We start from the raw sequence: 18977 nt of genomic DNA on the forward strand, positions 1-18977 counted from the left end.
TATCAGGCACAATTCCTTATAAGCTTGAGCAGAACTATCAGAATTTCATTATCTTTTTGCTACTGAAAGCTTTCTTTTCTAATACTCTACAGTTTTATTAAACATTGCTGTCAGATTTCTGTTTATTATCCAATTATTACTCACAGTTTTTCCTGAACTAAATACTGAATGAAGGCATAGGATGGCTTTAAAGTAGTGGTTAAGAGCCTAGCCTCTGAAGTCAAATTTCCTGAGTTTGAATCCTAGCCTTACTTTGCTCTATGACCTTGCGCAAGTTATTTAACCGCTGTGAACTTCAAGCCTTCCCGCATATCCCAGATGAGGTCTGGGACAGGCTCCCATAGCACTCTGTACTTTGCAATGGAATAATTGTTTTAATCCTTTTTGTTTAGTGCCTCTCTCTTCCTACTGGATAGTTTGCTCCACGATGCCAGAAACTGCCTTTTTCTTTATGGTTTTTCTAGTTCCTGACACGTCTTGCACATAGATGAATGGTAAATTTTGTTGAATGATTAAATGAGCACTCATTTAAGAGGTGAAGAAACTGAGATGTGTATCATGCGTGACTTAACCCAATTCACACATTTTCTGAAACAGTTATAAGTAGAACTCAAGTTTCCGGTCTCCTACATAATAGTACTTTCCGCTCTTTCTACTGCACTATGGAAGTTGAAGATCTAGAGAGGGGTTAAGCAATATCTACAAATAATTGTATTACAGAGGCAGAATACACACATACTTCAAGGGGCTAGGGAAATTGAGAGGCAAATAAAAAGTCCTTTTGCCAGGAGTTGGGTATAGAAAGGCTTAATGAAGGAGGAAACATTTGAACTGTCCCTACAGGTAGATTTTGGAGAGACAGGTCACTCTAGACATAAACAGCATTTTATGTAATTGTATGTATCATCTTAGTTGATATCTTTAATCTCTTTTTTTTCAATAAATCTCTAAAATGTATATGTTAGCCAGCTAATGATCTTGTCTTATTTCAGTGAACAATGTGGGAATGTCATATGGGTATCCGGAATACTTTTTGGATGTTCCTGACTTGGACAGTGTAAGTCGTTCTTTATAGATTATGGTCACAAAAAGAATGCACGTAGGTATGTGTGAGACAATATGGTATAATGTTCGGGCTCTGAGCACTAGAGTCCAACTAACGACCGAGGTTCACACCCTGGTCCTTCTACTCTACCTGAGTTCCCTGGGGAATGACCCAACCATACTTAGTCTCCGTTCTCCGGTCTGTAAAATAGGCAGCTTTACAGAGATGTTAGAAGGATTGAATGAGAAAATATTTATCACCTCATTTGTACAGAGCCAGGTTCAATAATAGCTCCAGTTTTTTATTATCATTTTTATTATATCAAAACAGCTCTGTTTAAGTATCAGGATTCTAAACATCAATTTAAAAACCATAAATGTGTTAATATCGATATAAAGCAATATGGTTGATTCAGATAAACTAGCTCTACCAAAATGAAAGCTATATCCTTGATGCATGTATAATTCTTTAATAAAAACTAGAAAAGCATATCATTGAAAGAATATGTAAATTAAAAAAAATTGTTGAAAACCTTAGATTCAATCATTTCTCCTTTCCATGTTAGCAGAGAGGAAACTGCATATTTATTTAGGTTTAGTATGTCTTTTTGCTTGCACATTTCACTTGTACATATACCTTGAATTTTGTATATTAGTATGAATTGCTGCATTTGGTAGAAAAGTACTGTAACACAGAGTAAAATAAAATCTGCCTCTTTGCCCCAACTCCTCTCATTTTCCAAGTTCTTTACTGTATCTGGGGAAACTTTCAATGCACCTCTGGATCATTTACATATGTATCTAATATGGTTACTTCCATGATCAAATCTATATAAAATTATCAATATTTCTTTTGCAGACCATCAAGAAACTGATAAATGTTAATGTTCTTTCTGTTTGCAAGGTAAGCAGCTTCTTTATAAATATGCCATCTTCTTTTGTTTTTTTTCTATTTAAAAACACTGAATCAGTTTGTTCACTTCAGTCAGCTCTTGTTTTGATGTAAGTACATATGCCAGATGAAAGCAATCTATTTCCTCGTGTCTTCAGGAAATAGAACTAAATACCAAACAGGTGTCTGTATAGTTTTACTTTTTAACAACTGAACATTTATTAAATGCCTCCTATATGCAAGCACTGTAGTAGGCCCTGGGACTATACAAACTAACTTAGGCTGAAGATTGATTTTTTTTTACAAAGTTTTCATCTGTATGTAATTCATCACTGATAAATTGTCTCCATTCCATATCCCCTGTGGTCTATGTAAGGTGATGAGCTAAATGTTGTGGGAAAGCATTGTATGGGGAGTGTGGGACCATAGAGTAATGAGAGTGATTTTTATTAGTCACACATGAAAACTACTCTCATTTCTAGTTGCTAGGCGTTCATTATAGCCATGTCACTCGTATATGCCAACAAAAGACACCACAGCTAATGTATGATGAAAGGACGAATAGCTAGGAAGTATGAGCATCTGAACACCATTTTCTTTTTTTTGGCCACACTGTGCGACATTCAGGATCTTAGTTCCCTGACCAGGGATCGAACCCCTATAGTGGAAGTACGGAGTCCTAACCACTGGACTGCCAGGGAATTCCCATTTCCCCTTCTATTTTAACAGTAACTACAATGAGATATCATACCTTGATTATACATACCAGACCAGAAGAAAATATTGCCTGAGGCAGAATTCCATACATAATGTTGGGTAGTTTAAATTTGAACATACTGATGGAAAAACCTAATTATTTTCATTAACTCTTATATACTAATTTAAGAAAACCAAAAAAACATTTAGCTCACAACTATTTGAAGTGACCAGATAAATATAAATAAGAACATAATTATTAATTTTTACTTTATGGCATAGTCTTGATCCTTTTTTCTATTGTGATATTTAAAAGAAAAGTTCTCCTTGGGTCTTCATTTCCTGAGAAATCATAACCCTTACATGGTTGATTTCAAGTTCAAGGACCCTAAAATCTTATGCCTTGATCAGCTTTTCGTATATGGCTGTGCTTCTCCCTGTGTAACATATATGTTGCTTTTAAAGTATGTAGTTAATTCAGTCTTTATAATTTCGGCCTTTAGCAATATGGTTGATTCAGGTAAACCAGCTCTACCGAAAAGAAAGCTACATTGTTGATGCATGCACACTGTGTAACATTTGGTAGCTTGCTACCTAAAGGCACCTCTAATGAATCATATTGTAATATGACAAATAATTTTATAAAACAAATAATCGCTGTATCTCTTTCGTTGTTGTTATTAACCAAGATTTTTTCTCAAGTAAGATTCAGTGTGAGGCAAACTGTCAATACAAACAAGTGCATCTGTGAGTAGCTTTGGATCAAGACCCACATGCAGAAAATTAATGCTTTTAAAATGTAGTTAAGGGGACTTCCCTGGTGGCGCAGTGGTTAAGAATCTGCCTGCCAATGCAGGGGACACAGTTCGAGCCCTGGTCCGGGAAGATCCCACATGCCGCGGAGCAACTAAGCCCGTGTGCCACAACTACTGAGCCTGCGCTCTAGAGCCCGCGAGCCACAACTACTGAGCCTGCGTGCCACAACTACTGAAGCCCGCACGCCTAGAGCCCGTGCTCTGCAACAAGAGAAGCCATCGCAATGAGAAGCCTGCACACCGCAATGAAGAGTAGCCTCCGCTCGCCGCAACTAGAGAAAGCCTGCGTCCAGCAACAAAAACCCAATGCAGCCAAAAAATAAAGAAATTTAAAAAAACAAAACAAAACAAACAAAAAACGTGGTTAATGTGCATGTATCTGTATAGTTTTAAAGGTATTTCCCTTGGCATACTATGTAATCATTCTTCAATAATCTGTATGAGGTTTCAAGTTAATTAAATAACTCCATCATTTACTAGTTATATGGCGTTGAGTGAATTACTTACCCTCTGTGCTTCAGTTTTTCATCTATAAATTGACGATGATAATTCTCTTTACCTCACAGAGTTGTTTTGGGAATTAAACAAGGTAATATGTGTAAACCTCTTTAGAATAGTGCCCAGATCATACTAAAGCCTCTAAAAAATGTTTCTATTACTTTGTTAAACTCAGAGGTGATAAAGATTTTTAGTAAACATGTGCAACTGTTACTTTTTAAGCAAGCAAATTATTATTATTATTTTTTTTGGCTGCATCGGGTCTTCGTTTTGGCATGTGGGATCTTTTTGTAGTGGTGCGTGGGCTCTTTATTGCAGTGCGCAGGCTTCTCTCTAGCTGTGGCTCACAGGTTCCAGAGCGCGTGGGTTCTGTAGTCTGCAGCCTGCCAGCTCTCTCGTTGTGGCACGCGGGCTGAGTTGTCCCGCGGCATGTGGGATCTTAGTTCCCAGACCAGAGATCGAACCCGCATCCGCTGCGTTGGAAGGCAGATTCTTTACCACTGGACCACCAGGGAAGTCCCATAGCAAGCAAATTTTTTGATCAAAATTAATATCACTTCTAGTCTATAGTTTGTTTTATGGTTTTGTCTTTTGAAATGACTGATTTGTACTATTGTTTTGATAATCTTTTCTAATACATTTGGCCAAATGCTTAAAAATAATGAGAGTTAAAAAATAATGAGTGTTTTATTATGTACATGTGTTTCATAATATATTGTAATGAGTTAATCATGAAAAATATTTTCCAGTGTTTAAATTGTATTTTATAGAATTGTGGGGTCTTAAAAAATATCTTTATTGGAGTATAATTGCTTTACAATGTTGTGTTAATTTCTGCTGTACAACAAAGTGAATCAGCTATATGTATACATATATCCCCATATCCCCTCCCTCTTGAGCCTCCCTCCCACCCTCCCTATGCCACCCCTCTAGGTGGTCACAAAGCACCGAGCTGATCTCACTGTGCTATGCAGCAGCTTCCCACTAGCCATCCATTTTACATTTGGTTGTGTATATATGTCAGTGCTAATCTCTCACTTTGTGCCAGCTTCCCGTTCCCCTGCTGTGTCCTCAAGTCTGTTCTCTACATCTGTGTCTTTATTCCTGCCCTGCCACTAGGTTCATCAGTACCGTTTTTTTAGATTCCATATACGTGCGTTAGCATCTGGTATTTGTTTTTCTCTTTCTGAACTTACTTCACTCTGTATGACAGACTCTAGGTCCATCCTATAGCATTGTTAATGCTAGCTCCAAATTAGTCCCCTGATAATTTTAATTCCTCTATCAGATAAACTGTGCAGAGTTTTTACTCTAGATACGTTAGTATCTTCACCTGAGATCTCCTGCTTGTCAGTACTTCTGTGTTTGTATACCCTTACACTCTAAAACCCTGGCTTCCTCTGTCTCCCAAAACATGCATTTTGGGCTGTCAGTCTACAGAATAGTAGTGATAAAAGGCCAAGGTCCTGACCTTGATCTGTGAGAACCAGTCAGCTTGCTGTGCTCTGCAGTCACACACCGCATCCTTCAAGCAGCATCTGAGCACAGATCAGCATGTGCTGGTGGTGGTCACCTCATGGCCCTGCTCAAAGATGAGTAGTATAGTGGCGGGAGATGTGGATGAAGCACCACCAGTCCCACAGCACTGGAGAGGATCTTTCCGTTTTCTTTAAAATAATGATGAAATAATAATGAGGCACCAGTCCTAGTATCTTGACGAATTATAAAATGCTTCTCCCACCTCTTTATTCTTCCTCTTCCACTTTCTTTTTCCCCGTGGGCATGGATACTTTTTCCCACGAAATGAGTTAGAGACAAATGCCAACTTATTAAACATCATGCCCTATCATATTGTGAGCCATACTGATGGGAAGTATCACCAGCAGAAGAGTTGGATATATGCTTAAAATTTTTATATGTGAACCTCTTTTTGCAAGTCACATCCCATTTACAAAGCACTAAGGGAGTTTGATATTTAAAACACTTTTTTGTTAAGCCAAACAATCATCCTTTAATTTATCTTTCATGTAAATATGCATTTTCCTGTCCCTTTGTGATCGGTACTTTTAGTGGAAAAACAATTCAAAATTCTTGATTTATTCATCATGGAATTAGTAACATCTGGAGGACAGCCAGTTAGTCTTCACTGTACTATAGGCAGGATCCTGTACTATAGGCAGGATCCATAATGACTATGTACTATAGTCATTATCATCTCTGTCACACAGTGGACTAGTGACCGTTCAGGTGTGGATATGGTTTGATCAAACAGCAGGAGGTGAGTGGTGTGCAGTGGCCAGAAAAGTAAATTAGGACATGATTGTGCAGGTCCTTGAGTGCTGTGCTCAAGAGGGCAGAGAGCCTTAAAGTAGAAACAAGGTGTGATCTGATGTACATTTTAGAAAGACAGTTCTAGTGGCAGAGTGGCCTGGCAATGTGTATTTTATGGTATGTGTGTGGCTCTTGTACTGAGAAGGGGCATTCACCTTGATGGAGTTCTGTGTCTGTCGCTCCCAGGTTTAGTGTTCTTTCGTGCTGCTGTGATTTGCCCTATAGTATATTTTGATGAATTGTGCCTATTGTCCTTTAGTTGACTGTGTTATGTTGCAGGGTCCGGGCTACATTTTCAGTATCAGTGGCTGTTTGGAGCCCTGGGGTAACTTAAAAGAAGATGAAAATTAGTCTGGCTCTAGAATCTTACAAGGTTTTCTGGTGGCTGGATATGTGGGGAACCAGGGCATGGATGTCTGCAGCTTAATGCCTTAATAAATGTATCGAAAAAGGCTTACATGAGAAAGAGAACAACCTCTTCTCACCATCAATATTGGTCCAAGTTTTATCTCCTCACCAAACCACATGATAGGGGCTGACCATCTGAGAAGTGTGCCAGGAAAGATTGGAAAAGTCAGCTTGCCCTTGTGACCTTGGGTTTGTGCCCCTAATTTGGAGATATTTCCTGGGTAGGGCCCAGCATCTAGTTGGAAGCCTGTGCTGCCTCATGAGTATTGAATGACCTGGCTTGACCTTCCTTCAGGTCCAGGATTAGTGCTTGGTCCATGTGTTCCCATCCTCTATCAATAGGTCAGATGATAAAAATCGTATCAGTCCCCCATTCCAATAGAGGAATAATAGAAGTGAAATATCCTGACCGAGGGAATTACAGGTCATCAGCAGATGAAGTGGCGATAAGTGGTCCCCAGAATATTGAGGAAGAAATATTAACAAGAATAGTTGTGACTGTAGACCCCTGATGTTCAATTAAAGAGTCCAGATTAGCTCTCCCAGGCCTTTATCTCTCCAGTTCCATCTGATTATTTCACTTTTCATCTTATCCAATAATTTAGGATTATTCCTTTCTTCTCTCTCTGTGACTTGCTTAACTGGGCTTTCCCTTTACCAGGTTAGTTGAGGTAACCCAAGGGGTATTTAGAAGCCTTGTTGCTTGCTTTACAGTTTTGCTCTTAATACCTTCAGGGTTAAATTTAGTCTTGTTCTTATCCCCTGCAGAGCAGGAATGTGCCAAGGTGAGGAGAGCAGTGGTGTGGAAATTGTACATAGGTGACTGATATGGCAGGTAGATCAGCCTTCAACTGGAAGAAAGGTCCTCCTAGCCAGGGCTTTTTTCCTTGTGATTTCAGATGTTCTGTGACTAAAATCTAAGGTAAGGCTTATTTCTCCTCAGGAACAATGACCTTCAGACCAGAAATGATGGAGTTTAGAGATAATTAAACCTCCAGTTATTGAACTACACCCTTCTACAATAGTTCCAGTTTTATGCCTGGAAGGGGTTTCCATCTCAGAATACGGAGAGTTTGCAAATGAAATTGTTGTATTGCTATGGGTTATTATTAGAGAAATCATGGAAAATGGGGAACGTGCCACAACTCCAGAGACAGGTATATACAAGTCCACTTTCAAACAGGTAGCACACTGAGCACCAATCCAAAGACAAGTTCTGAAGCAGATCTTCTTTGCATTGTTTGTTACTGTTTTGAGATCACTTGTTTTAACATCTGCCACATTCGGTGTTGCCTTCCTTCTCTAGGCCTGACTTTCTTTGATTCCTTTAATGACAGTTTTAGGACCTCAAGACACCATAGACTCTTCACTCCTTTTCAAATGAACATGGCCCAAACCATATTACCTGCACTTCCCACAGTTTACCTAAGCCTTCTGAAGGTACTGGGCCCTGAAGCTGCAACTGGGCTTGGTGAATATAGCGGACGATAGGGAGTGGCCCTGCCTACACCTGGATCCCTTAGGAGATTTCCAGACTATCATTCTGACAAATAGAGGGGATGTCCCAACCTTCTTTATTACCTTTCTTAGAGCAGAGAAGGAGGTGGGTGGAGGTGTGACCCAAGGAAAAATTTATTAACAATTTCCACTTACAGTGAAGTACCACTGAGTTTTGTTTGTTTTAATTGGGAATGGGGAGGAGGAGTATTAAGCAGGGGATCAGAATTTAGTTCTTCCTTCATCAGATAATCAGCCAAAGTGGAAACTTGAAACCACGTCTTATTAGGAGTGGTTGAAAGAACTAGAGATGTTTAGCATGGAGAAGGGACGCGTGACATCACACACAGGCACGTGCGCGCACACACACATCTAATCAAGGCCAGTTAGTTCAACCTCCTAAGTATTTTAAAGATCAACTCGCTTTTCATCCCCAGTGATAAAAGGTGAGTTCCCTTCTGATTCTAGGCCAGAGGTTGCAAATCAATTGTCTGTGGGCTGGATGTGCCTACCAGCATATTTTGGTTGGCTCCAGCTGTGTTTTCAAATTGGGACATTTCACACCCAAATTTCTAGCTTCTCTTGGGAAAAATCTAAGACTAGGGTAACATAGACCTGAACTGCTGCATGGCAACAAGTGATTAGAGCTGAGTAACAGCTGAGCATGCTGAGTAATTACGCCTGCACTCTCCAGATTACCACAGTCCCCACTAGTCTGACTTACTGCACTCATTTATGTTACCCACCTGGACCTTTTAGACATTTGAGTTCCTGTTCCCCTGTTCAGTAACTCCAAGTATTCGGTCTACTCAAACGGAATCATTGCTTGCTTGGTTGAGTTGAAGAATTTGAATGGCTTTGACTAAATCAATCTCTTCCATCCCTATGATTATCTGAAATCAAATCACTTGGAGTATGAGGCCCTTTGCATGCTTTTGAAAAGTCAGGTTTTTTTTCTCATAATACCACTATGTATTCATTGTACGTCACTTAGCCATAATGCTATGCCCTGCCCATGGGATAGACAATAATAATAAATGTTCGGATGGATGGACAGATGGATGAAAAAGCACAGGAGAAGCGCTTGTTTACTTTTTCTTACATGGATTTGCCTCTGGCATGTGACCTAGTACCAGTAGGGGGAGCCCTGTATTAATTTGGAAATCCATCAGAAGAATCTCTGTTCAGCAGTCTAGTTGTATTTAATTTAGGGATTATGCTAAGAATTTATCCCCCCGACTCTGCCCCAAGAATTCAAGTTAACAACAGTAGGAAATTTACAAACTTTAGGAAGGAGAGTATGACCCTCACCACTGCCCCCACCCAGGGCTTTTCAGAACGAAGACATTCCAAGTTAATATCTAGAGCCTTTTAATCCACTTGAAAGCAGCTATCATTAAGCTCTTAAAAATTTCCAAATTTGGGGGCACATTTAACCCTTAGAGTCTCATAGGAATGGGCTGCTTCAGGCACAACCACAAAATGATGGGTTTGTCAAACTACATGACAACCACTCTATCCATAGTTTTCATCTTAAAAAATGAGGGAGTAGTTGGAGATTGGTTCTAAGGTTCTTTCCAGCTCCAAGTAAAGCTAGTTTATAGGAGAAATGCCTTATAAATGGGTGAAAATGTAAAAATCTCTTTGAGAACTTTAGGAATTATTTTCTCCTACCTAAATCTGTCACTTTTGGAGAAGTCAGCCTATTTGGGGAAAACGTAAGTAATAGAAACTCTTAGCATATTATAAAATGCTAAACTTAGAAAAACAGTATGTGATGGTATGTGTGTTCTTTTTCTTTTTGTTTAGAGTTTATAAATTATGGCTTTAGTTTCATTATAATTAATTGGCATTCAGTTCTCTGTTCTGGAAAGTTCTTTTCTTTTTCTTTTGGTAATTATTTTAACAAAATCAAACCAGAATTTATTATAAAAGGAAAAGTTTTTTATGGCGTGGGGCTGAATTTCAGGTTAAGTAATATGGGGTGAGGGGAAATGGCAAGGAGGGCTCATAACTTCCACAAAGACCTAAACATTAATAGAGAAGAAAACCAAACAATGCTCAGAGATCTCAAAGCACTCTAAAAACTTTATCTCATTAAGCTTTTCACCCCCTGCGCAGTAAGTATTCTGTTAGCCATACAGGTGAGATTCTAAGAATTTCTAATTAAGTTGTATTTTTGGTACCACAGAGCTCATATTATACGGTTTGTCAAAGGAAATGTGTGCTGTGTCATTCTAGTGTGACTTCAGTGGAGTTACCATCTCATTTCTCCAAAACAGGCATTGTGTAACATCGTTGTTACTTTACGTAATTCTTTTCGCTATTTTACTGTGATTTTAAAAATTACTGCTAATGATTCCAGTTGAAAATTTGCTTAAGGCATTTGCATCTGTTTCCTTCTAATTTGTGTGGGTTCATTTTTCAGTTGCTTGAATTCAGATCCTGTTTACTCCAAGCAGGTTTCTCTGGGGTAGAGGGCAGGGCAGAAGTGGACAAAGTGGCTATTTGTGGTGTCCTAATTATTTGTACTAATAGCTTGGATTCCTGGGGCTTTGCCCAGATTCTAGAGCAAGTTGTTACACTTCCTATTTGTATATAATGGTGATACAGGTGTCAGTATTTGTTTTCTTATTTTACTAAAGTATCTTGAATTTTAATCATTTCACTTGGGTTTTTAGTTATCTTTTTGAGCACTCTACAACAGTGTTTTCTCTATACTGTTCTCTCCAAAAAATGACCAAACGCCAGAGGTTACATGATATAAAAAAAGAAAAAAAATGTATTCCTCATAAAATTGTACTTTTATTGTAATAACTATCAACGTTTAGATTATACTTACATTGTTTTGGTCAATTGTACACCTATAATATTTGAAAAAATAAATCTTAAAAAAAATAATTTGCTTGTAAAAAGAAATTATTTGCTTGTGAAATAATTGCATAATTTGCATAATTTGCCTGTGTTACCAGTTTTCATACCAAACTAAAAAGTGGGAAACTCGGATTGGCTTTTGAGTATAAAATAAGGTTCCTTCTACAAACTCTTGATTACTGATGCCAGAGAAATGAAAAGAAAAAAAATTTATTCATGTTAATTTCTTTTAGAAATGACACTGATTGTGGGTGCTCTTCTAATTACAAAAGCAATGCAAGCAGTTGCCAAAAATATGAGAAATATTTCAGAATACTACGATGGATACATTTTAGTATAATGTCTTCAAGGATTTTCTAGGCCAGCCAATGCATTTTTTAAAAAAATTATTTTTTTATACAGCAGGTTCTTATTAGTTATCCATTTTATACATATTAGTGTATATAGGTCAATCCCAATCTCCCAATTCATCAAGCCAATGCATTTTTGAGTCAGGTTATCTCAACTGAATGATCTAATAATACTGATTTTGATTTTGTATGAAGTAAATCAGCCTCTTATTTATTTCCCAACCAGGATATACGTACTTGTGGCAATAAATACCAGTAAATATTTCACTCTTGAGTAGAATATGTGGTGTCCCCAAGAGAAATTGTATATTGAGCTATTGTTGGTGAAGACTCATTTATCTTTGTATATGTGTATACTCTATGGCCAGCTTGCATACAAAGTGATGTGATATCTTGGTATGAGATAACATATAGTGACCTTTCTCCCTTTGATTTTAGACATCTAGGACTTTTTTGTGGTAAGGATTGATGAAACGGTCACTAAAAAGTATATATATAGAGGAAACATTTGTTTTTTTTCTTCTGCAAGAATTTAAAGCTCCCATTGTTGTAGAGGTACTATTACAGGACTTTTATCTACTTTTTAGGAAAGAATTAAATTTAAATTGTTTGCTGTATACTTTTGGAAACAGCCTCAACATAGGAGAAAACAAGTATAGAAGTCATGTTTACTACTATTTTTCTAATATTCTCAACCACTGAACTTACAAGTTATGGTAACCTTATTTTAGCGGTATCTTAAGAGGAACAAACATTTTCCTAGTACAGCAATTATCACCTGCAGATGGCCTAAAATAAGCATATTGAGTTAACTCCAGAAACAGCCTGTAAGCTGTGAGATGGAGTTCAGATAGATAGTGAGATTTCACAGAAACACTTGGTGTATGTTATAAATAACCAGATATCAAGATACCAATTGATGCATATAAAGTAAAATGAGAATACTAATAGCTTAATTTAAATATCCTATGTAAAACTTGATGTTAAAGAGAATTTAATTTGATGTTAACGTAGTGAAGCCTCTCTACTTATACACAGAATATTGAGTTACTTGTATACACATACCCAGATAAAGAAGGCTTGAAATTGAATTTATTATGACGTGTATTCTGAGTAGAAGGAAAGATAATTTAAGTATAAATAAAGGCATTAATCAATTTTATAAAAGCCGGCAGATTTCAGGTTAACTCTTCTTAGGCTTTTCAGTGTTGCTATATTTGATAGATCCGAGAAGATGGTCTATTTTATGGCAAGGAGAAATAATGTAGAGTCAGAATTTAAGAGGAGAAACCAATGAACAATGCAAAAGAATATAACTTTTTCATGAGTGGATTTCTGTTTTTGCTGATGAATCATTTGGTCATTGAGCATTCCACCAAGTGTTTCTGGCCCTTTAATAGCCAGGTACTGAAAACACTGCTTCTTCCTTTGGGTTAAGTTATTAAAACTTCTTGAGTTTTAATTCACCTGTATAAAGAATATATTTTAGTTCTCACTTCAGCAGCACATATACTAGAATTGGAACGATACAGAGAAGATCAGCATGGCCCTGTACAAGGATGACATGCAGATTTGTGAGGTGTTCCATATTTTTGATGTTAACTAAACTTATTGTGGTAATCGTTTCACAATATATACATATATCATTATGTTGTATACCTTAAACTAATAAAAAGTTATATGTCAATTATATCTCAATGAAATGGGGAGAAAAAAGACTATATTTTGAAGATGTCCACACACTGATGACCATCAAGACTGATTTAATGTTTAGCATGCTGTTGATATAATTTTGTAAGTCAGATTATATCTTATGGGGTTTTATTTCGTCTCTGATCATTTCCTGTATAATCTTTGCCATTCAGAAAGGAGACATTTAATATATGACATGCACAATGTAAGGAAAAAACAGCTCCCAATGTGTGCATTTGTATTTCCTTAATATCCCAGCTTAAGGTGATATTTCTTATAGGACTGTATTTATGTGTACATAATATGTAATGTGTAAATGTACATCTTGGGGGAAAACCTGAGTTAAACTTTAAAACTCTGCACGACTGCTTATTAAATATTCAAATGGTACTGAGATTCCTGGTCAGAATAAAGGAATCCATCAGCAGATCTTGTAGACTTTCCTGGTAGTTCTCCAGATTGATCAGTGCCTACAAATCCCATCCCTTCTCTCCTTTTGTGTAGGAAAGCTGAACAGTTAGTGGCTACCCCTGTCAACTCTACTTAGCTACTTTGCACTTAACAAGTCTCATTTCCTTACTGCAAATGCGCTTGTGCATGCGCACACGCATACACATGCACAAGCACACACACACACACACACACACACACCTACCCCTAGGTGAGAACATTTTTATTGTCAGTCTTCTCCTTTCTCATCCTGTTTCTAGTGATCTCCGGACTTCGGGGAACTGCATAATAGCTTCTTTTCACAAAATGCTTGGGGACCTCTTTATAATACATTAGCTAAGCATTATGGTCCCCTGATGAAATGTACTAAATAAAAAAATGTTTTCAGATACGGCTAAGAATGCATATAATCTATCCTTACAAAGAAAATCCTCCACAACTGTTACCATGCCTGATGTACATCTGCTTGTAATACTAGCATGGGAAGCTGTCCGTGATGTAGTATGATATGCACATTGCATGACGTATATAATAGGATGCACATATTTTTACTTCTTTGTATATTTCATCCATTCAACAAAAAGTTATTTTAAATGCATTAATTCTATAGCATATTGTAATTTCCTGCAGCTGTTTGCATTTTTGCATTCTATTCCCTTGATTAGAATTTTTTTTCTGCCTAGTGAACTCTTATTTATTCTTTCAGAACTTAAATGAACCGTAATCTGTGAAGCTCTACCTGTTTCCCCAGTCGTAACTAGTCCCTCTCCTAAGCGTTGGTGCCCTCTGTCGTTACTCCTGTTGTCCCACTCATAGCATTGTCGTCTAATGATTTATTTATATAAATATCTGTTCTCCTGCTCAGTCGTGAGCTCCCATCACCCAACCCTGATTCAAGTAACTAACATGTCTTCTACTGAATGGAAGAATGCCTGTTTATTACTTTGCGTTGCTCCAGGCCATGAGTTGATATGCATAGAGCATTTTGAGAGCTCTTTTATTTCCTGTGTCTGATAAAGTAACATCAAATGTATTTTGTGATTCCAGTTCTTTAATTCTTATCCATATGCTTATTGAGATTTTCTTTAAAAAAAAAGCTTTATCGAGGGATAGTTTATATACTCTAAAATTCATCCATTTTAAGTGTATAGTTGAATGGTTTTTAGTAAATTTACACAATCTTGAAATCATCATGGCACTCTAATTTTAGAACAGTTCTTTTACCCTAAGAAGCTCCCAATTGAGGCACTTTAAAATATTGCTGGAACTGTCCAGAAATTTCTGTGTGGTGAGTTGAATTGGATGACCTCAAAATGTGTCACTGTTTTTGGCTCTAAACTGTGTTGGGCACAACATACTTAAGGGAGGCCTAGATACTTAGTGGTGCTGTGTCCTGAAAGAAGAGTGCACGCTGGCAATAAGGGACATAATTTCCTTTCAGGGGCTTACTCCGTGGTGCGCTCTGTGCTAGGTCCGTTATGTACATCACCTTATATGAAATTCAGAATATAATAAGCTGTGATGTAGATGCCTTCTTCATTTAATACATAAGGACTGCAGAGGAGGATAAGAAGCAAACTCGAGGTCACATGGCTAGGAGTAGAAGGATTAGCTCTTTGGCCTGACTACGTACCACATTGCCTTAAACATTCAGCAGCTATTGCTACATGTGGAGCGATTCCTATGCTCCTGTAAAAACGTAAATCTTAGGAAACATGTAAGCCGATTTGAAGAGTTGTTATTTAATCTGAAAAGAGAAGAGCTGACTGCGTTGAAAGGATAAACTTTGAACTCAGCCTTTTCGGCTTTTTCTTTGACTTGGTTCCATACAGTTTTTTGGGGGTTTTTTTTTGTTTTTTGTTTTTTTTATTTTTGGCTGCGTTGGGTCTTCGTTGCTGTGCGCAGACTTTCTCTAGTTGCGGTGCGCAGGCTTCTCATTGTGGTGGCTTCTCTTGTTGCGGAGCACGGGCTCTAGGCGCGCGGGCTTCAGTAGTTGTGGCTCGTGGGCTCAGTAGTTGTGGTGCACAGGTTTAGTTGCTCCGTGGCATGCGGGATCTTCCCGGACCAGGGCTTGAACCTGTGTCCCCTGAATTGGCAGGTGGATTCTTAACCACTGTGCCACCAGGGAAGCCCAGTTCCATACTGTTTGGTCTGAGGCTGAGCGGGCACATTCTGGCTTGAGTCAAGCAGACCTAGAAGAGCGAAGAAATAGGGTCGTGTTTTAACAAACTATAAAATATTGAAGCCATTTGGGCTGTCAGCATAATTTCTGATTGAGTTTGCTTTGGGGATTGTTTCTCTGTTAAGTCATAAAATGTTAACAGTGGTTGGTCTTTAACAATTCACAAGGTCAGTTATGTCAGTTAGAATATTGGTTTGGCTGCTGTAGCAGAGGTTTAGTAATGGCTTAAATAAAATAGAAATTTATTTCTCTGTCAGATAAAAGGCTAGGTGGGTAAGCAATGTTTGGCATAAGAGCTCCACAATCATTAGAGATCCTGCCTCTTTTTATCTCACTGCTCTGCCACCATTAGCACATGGTTTCACCTTGGGGTCTAGGATGGCTGCTTTAGCTCCTTCCATCACATCTACTTTCTAGCCATCAAGAGGAGGAACAGGCACAGAGGAGGACATGTATTTTTTTCCTCCTATAAGGGCATGACCAAGAAATTGCATGTATTACTTGTCATCTTATCAGATAGAACATAGTTATAGGGCCACATGCACTGTGAGAGAGAATGCAGAAAGTACAGTTTTTATGGCCAGCATATCCAACTGAAAATTCAGTTGTTATATTAAGGAAAGAATGAATGTTGAGGGACAGTTGGCATTCTTTGCCCCATCCTTCTATGAAGATGAGTTTAATATGAGAAGCATAGAGGGACTTCCCTGGCGGTCCAATGCTTAAGACTTCGCGCTTCCACTGCAGGGGGCACGGGTTCCATCCCTGGTTGGGGACCTAAGATCCCGCGTGCAGTGTGGCGCAGGCAAAAACAAACAAAAAACCCCAAAAAAACGCAAGCGCAGACTTCTATATAAGAAGGAGGGAGATAGGGGACGCTTCAGGCCAAACTCTTTCTTATGGTCTCTCCTTTTTTCATCTGGAAGATTTGACCAAATCTAGATACTTCTGTTGAAATGATTCCCCTAGGCTTTGAAGACACCACTTTGTCTGTTTAGAAGTTGGCGGTGTGTTAGTCTACCTTTTATGACGCAGTGTCAGTTTGAATTCGTGTTCTTCCTGGAGAAGTGTATGCAACGGCCCCAAGGTTGATATCTGGGTTGGGAGTACTCCAGAGCAGATTCTACGTTGGTAAAGTCTGGATGCGTTTTCTTTCTTCAAAATGTTTCTAGGAAAAAAATTCTCTGCTCGTCAGAATGCTGTTTTAATTAAGACATTATTCAAGATAGAAAGCTTAAAATTCCTATGGTTGGCACGCATGCAAACTTTTCTGTAACAAAACAGCATTTGTTTCTTAGAGAACTGATGATATTCAGGAGTCCAGAGTTCATACTCCAACCTCAGTACTTAACTATGACGTGGCCTTGACTAAGCCAGTGGATGTCTTAACTTTTCTTAGTTAATAATATCTTAAAACAGAGTTTAGAAGTACTTTCTCTCATCATTGTATATGTATTTAGTCAGCAACTATGAAGTCCTTTAAAAATGTGGGTGTCCATGGAATTTTCTGGTGGTCCAGTGGTTAAGACTCCATGCTTCCACTGCAGGGGGTGTGGGTTCTATCCCTAGTCCGGGAACTAAGATCCTGCATGCCATGCAGTGCGGCCAAAAATAAAAATAAAAAAATTAAAATGCTGGTGTCCTTTTTTTCATTGTTGGTTATTTGAGATGACAGATAACTTCAACTTTCTTTAAGGATGCGTTTTACTCACAGTTAGCTTGAGCAACAAGAGAAATAAATGTGAAGATAGACCTAATACTTGCCAACATGTCACTTTATGGCATTCTTCTAAAGGCTTTTTTGATAGGAAAAGGTTATTTGATCTCTTCAGATTAAAAAGCTTAAGTAAGTTAGGTAGGCAGGATATCTCTTGTGATAACGTATGTCCTTTTCTGAGAATGTATTTTGGGAGACATAGATTTCACCATAAAGCCTTAATTATTTGAAGATCTGCATGTCAGTATTACATTTCAGGCAAGACTAATTTTAGCCAAGTTCACTGAAAGTATTTACAATATTATCTCCAGTAATTTCATCTGATTCCTTTTTAGCACGCTTGCCACTGGCAAATTATACAGAGTATATCAAATAACTGCTGTCTGTAGAAGTGGCGAGTGGTTTCGTGATTCCCTCCCTGTTTGTGTGGGTGAGTTCTCTCCATTGTCTGTAGCCTGCATCCTCACTGATGTTTTGTTTTTCTCTTTTGCAGATGACATGGTTGGTACTGCCTGGCATGGTAGAAAGGTGAGTCATAAGCTCACACACAAACACTAGAGCAACAGAGCTCATGATTATTTATAGGGAGAATCCTTACTTTGAAAAATTCATTAAAGTGACTAATGAACCTCTCCTCCATGTCTTAGTGACAGAGTAATGTGCCAGGCGAGTCACACGGTCGAGCATGAGTCATCTGGTGGTGGAGGCCTTTTCCACTCGATTCCCTTTTTATTTTCCTCTCCAGGGTTGTGTGGTTCCTTTACATCAGGATTAAAAAATCTGCTTGAGTCACCATCACTAACTCAATTGCCTGCTGTTCTGAGGGGGCGGATGGAGTTGCTAGGATATTCCCGGGAATGCCTTCCTAAAGCTTTATGCTCTCAGAGCCCAAATCAGTGGACTTTCATGCAGCGAGACCCCATCCATCCTCTGGTGTTTTCTGTTCTTACTAGGAGAATGGATGTATGAGGGACTTGGGCATGTTAGAAAGTGATTATGAGATGTCAGCCCCCACCCTTGCCCTGGGAGGAAGAGGCTGTGTCCTCTAGCCCAGCTGTGTTCCAGTTTGAATGGGGTTCCACTAGGATATGCTAGATGTCTTCATTTTTATTGAGAAATGTGTTGCTAAGTCCTTACATTTGAAATAGCGTGAAGTGTCAGATGGTAATTAAGCTCTGTTCCTCCCTTAGAGAAGCCTGAGTGATGGCTAAGCTTTCCAAGAAAACCTGTTGCAAAGAGCTGGGCTTGCTTGGTCATTTGCTAAATTTAGGGCTTCACAGTCATCCTTCCTCTGCAAAATAGCTTTGAGTTTGGAAGAGATCCAAAGGAGTCACAGCTTTGCAAAGGGGAGACCCAGGGACCCTACTTCTGTGAAGAAACCTCCATGACCAGCTTTAGGCAGGGTTTACAGCTCGTGTTTATTGATTCCATGTTATGTGCCAGGTGTTGGATGAGAACTTGATATATGTTTGCTCATTTAACTTCGATAGCCTCCCACCATCGTGCAAATAAGGGCACTGAAGTTAGGAAT

At 38.5% G+C, this 18977-nt stretch overlaps 1 protein-coding gene and 1 non-coding gene across 2 annotated transcripts in view; both read left to right on the plus strand.

Moving 5' to 3' along the window:
- The window catches only part of HSD17B12 (hydroxysteroid 17-beta dehydrogenase 12), a 165233-nt gene that overhangs the window by 123193 nt on the left and 23063 nt on the right, over positions 1-18977 (plus strand). Inside the window, exons 5-7 of the mRNA XM_061201606.1 lie at positions 993-1057; positions 1904-1948; positions 17940-17974. Of these exons, the coding sequence (XP_061057589.1) occupies positions 993-1057; positions 1904-1948; positions 17940-17974 (145 nt within the window). The remainder of the gene's footprint in view (positions 1-992; positions 1058-1903; positions 1949-17939; positions 17975-18977) is intronic.
- Positions 12894-12999, plus strand: LOC133100209 (U6 spliceosomal RNA). The gene has a single exon (XR_009702447.1). It is a non-coding gene; the product is annotated as a U6 spliceosomal RNA (small nuclear RNA).

This window comes from Eubalaena glacialis, chromosome 10 (genome assembly GCF_028564815.1).
Source record: "Eubalaena glacialis isolate mEubGla1 chromosome 10, mEubGla1.1.hap2.+ XY, whole genome shotgun sequence".
NCBI classification, from domain to species: domain Eukaryota; kingdom Metazoa; phylum Chordata; class Mammalia; order Artiodactyla; family Balaenidae; genus Eubalaena; species Eubalaena glacialis.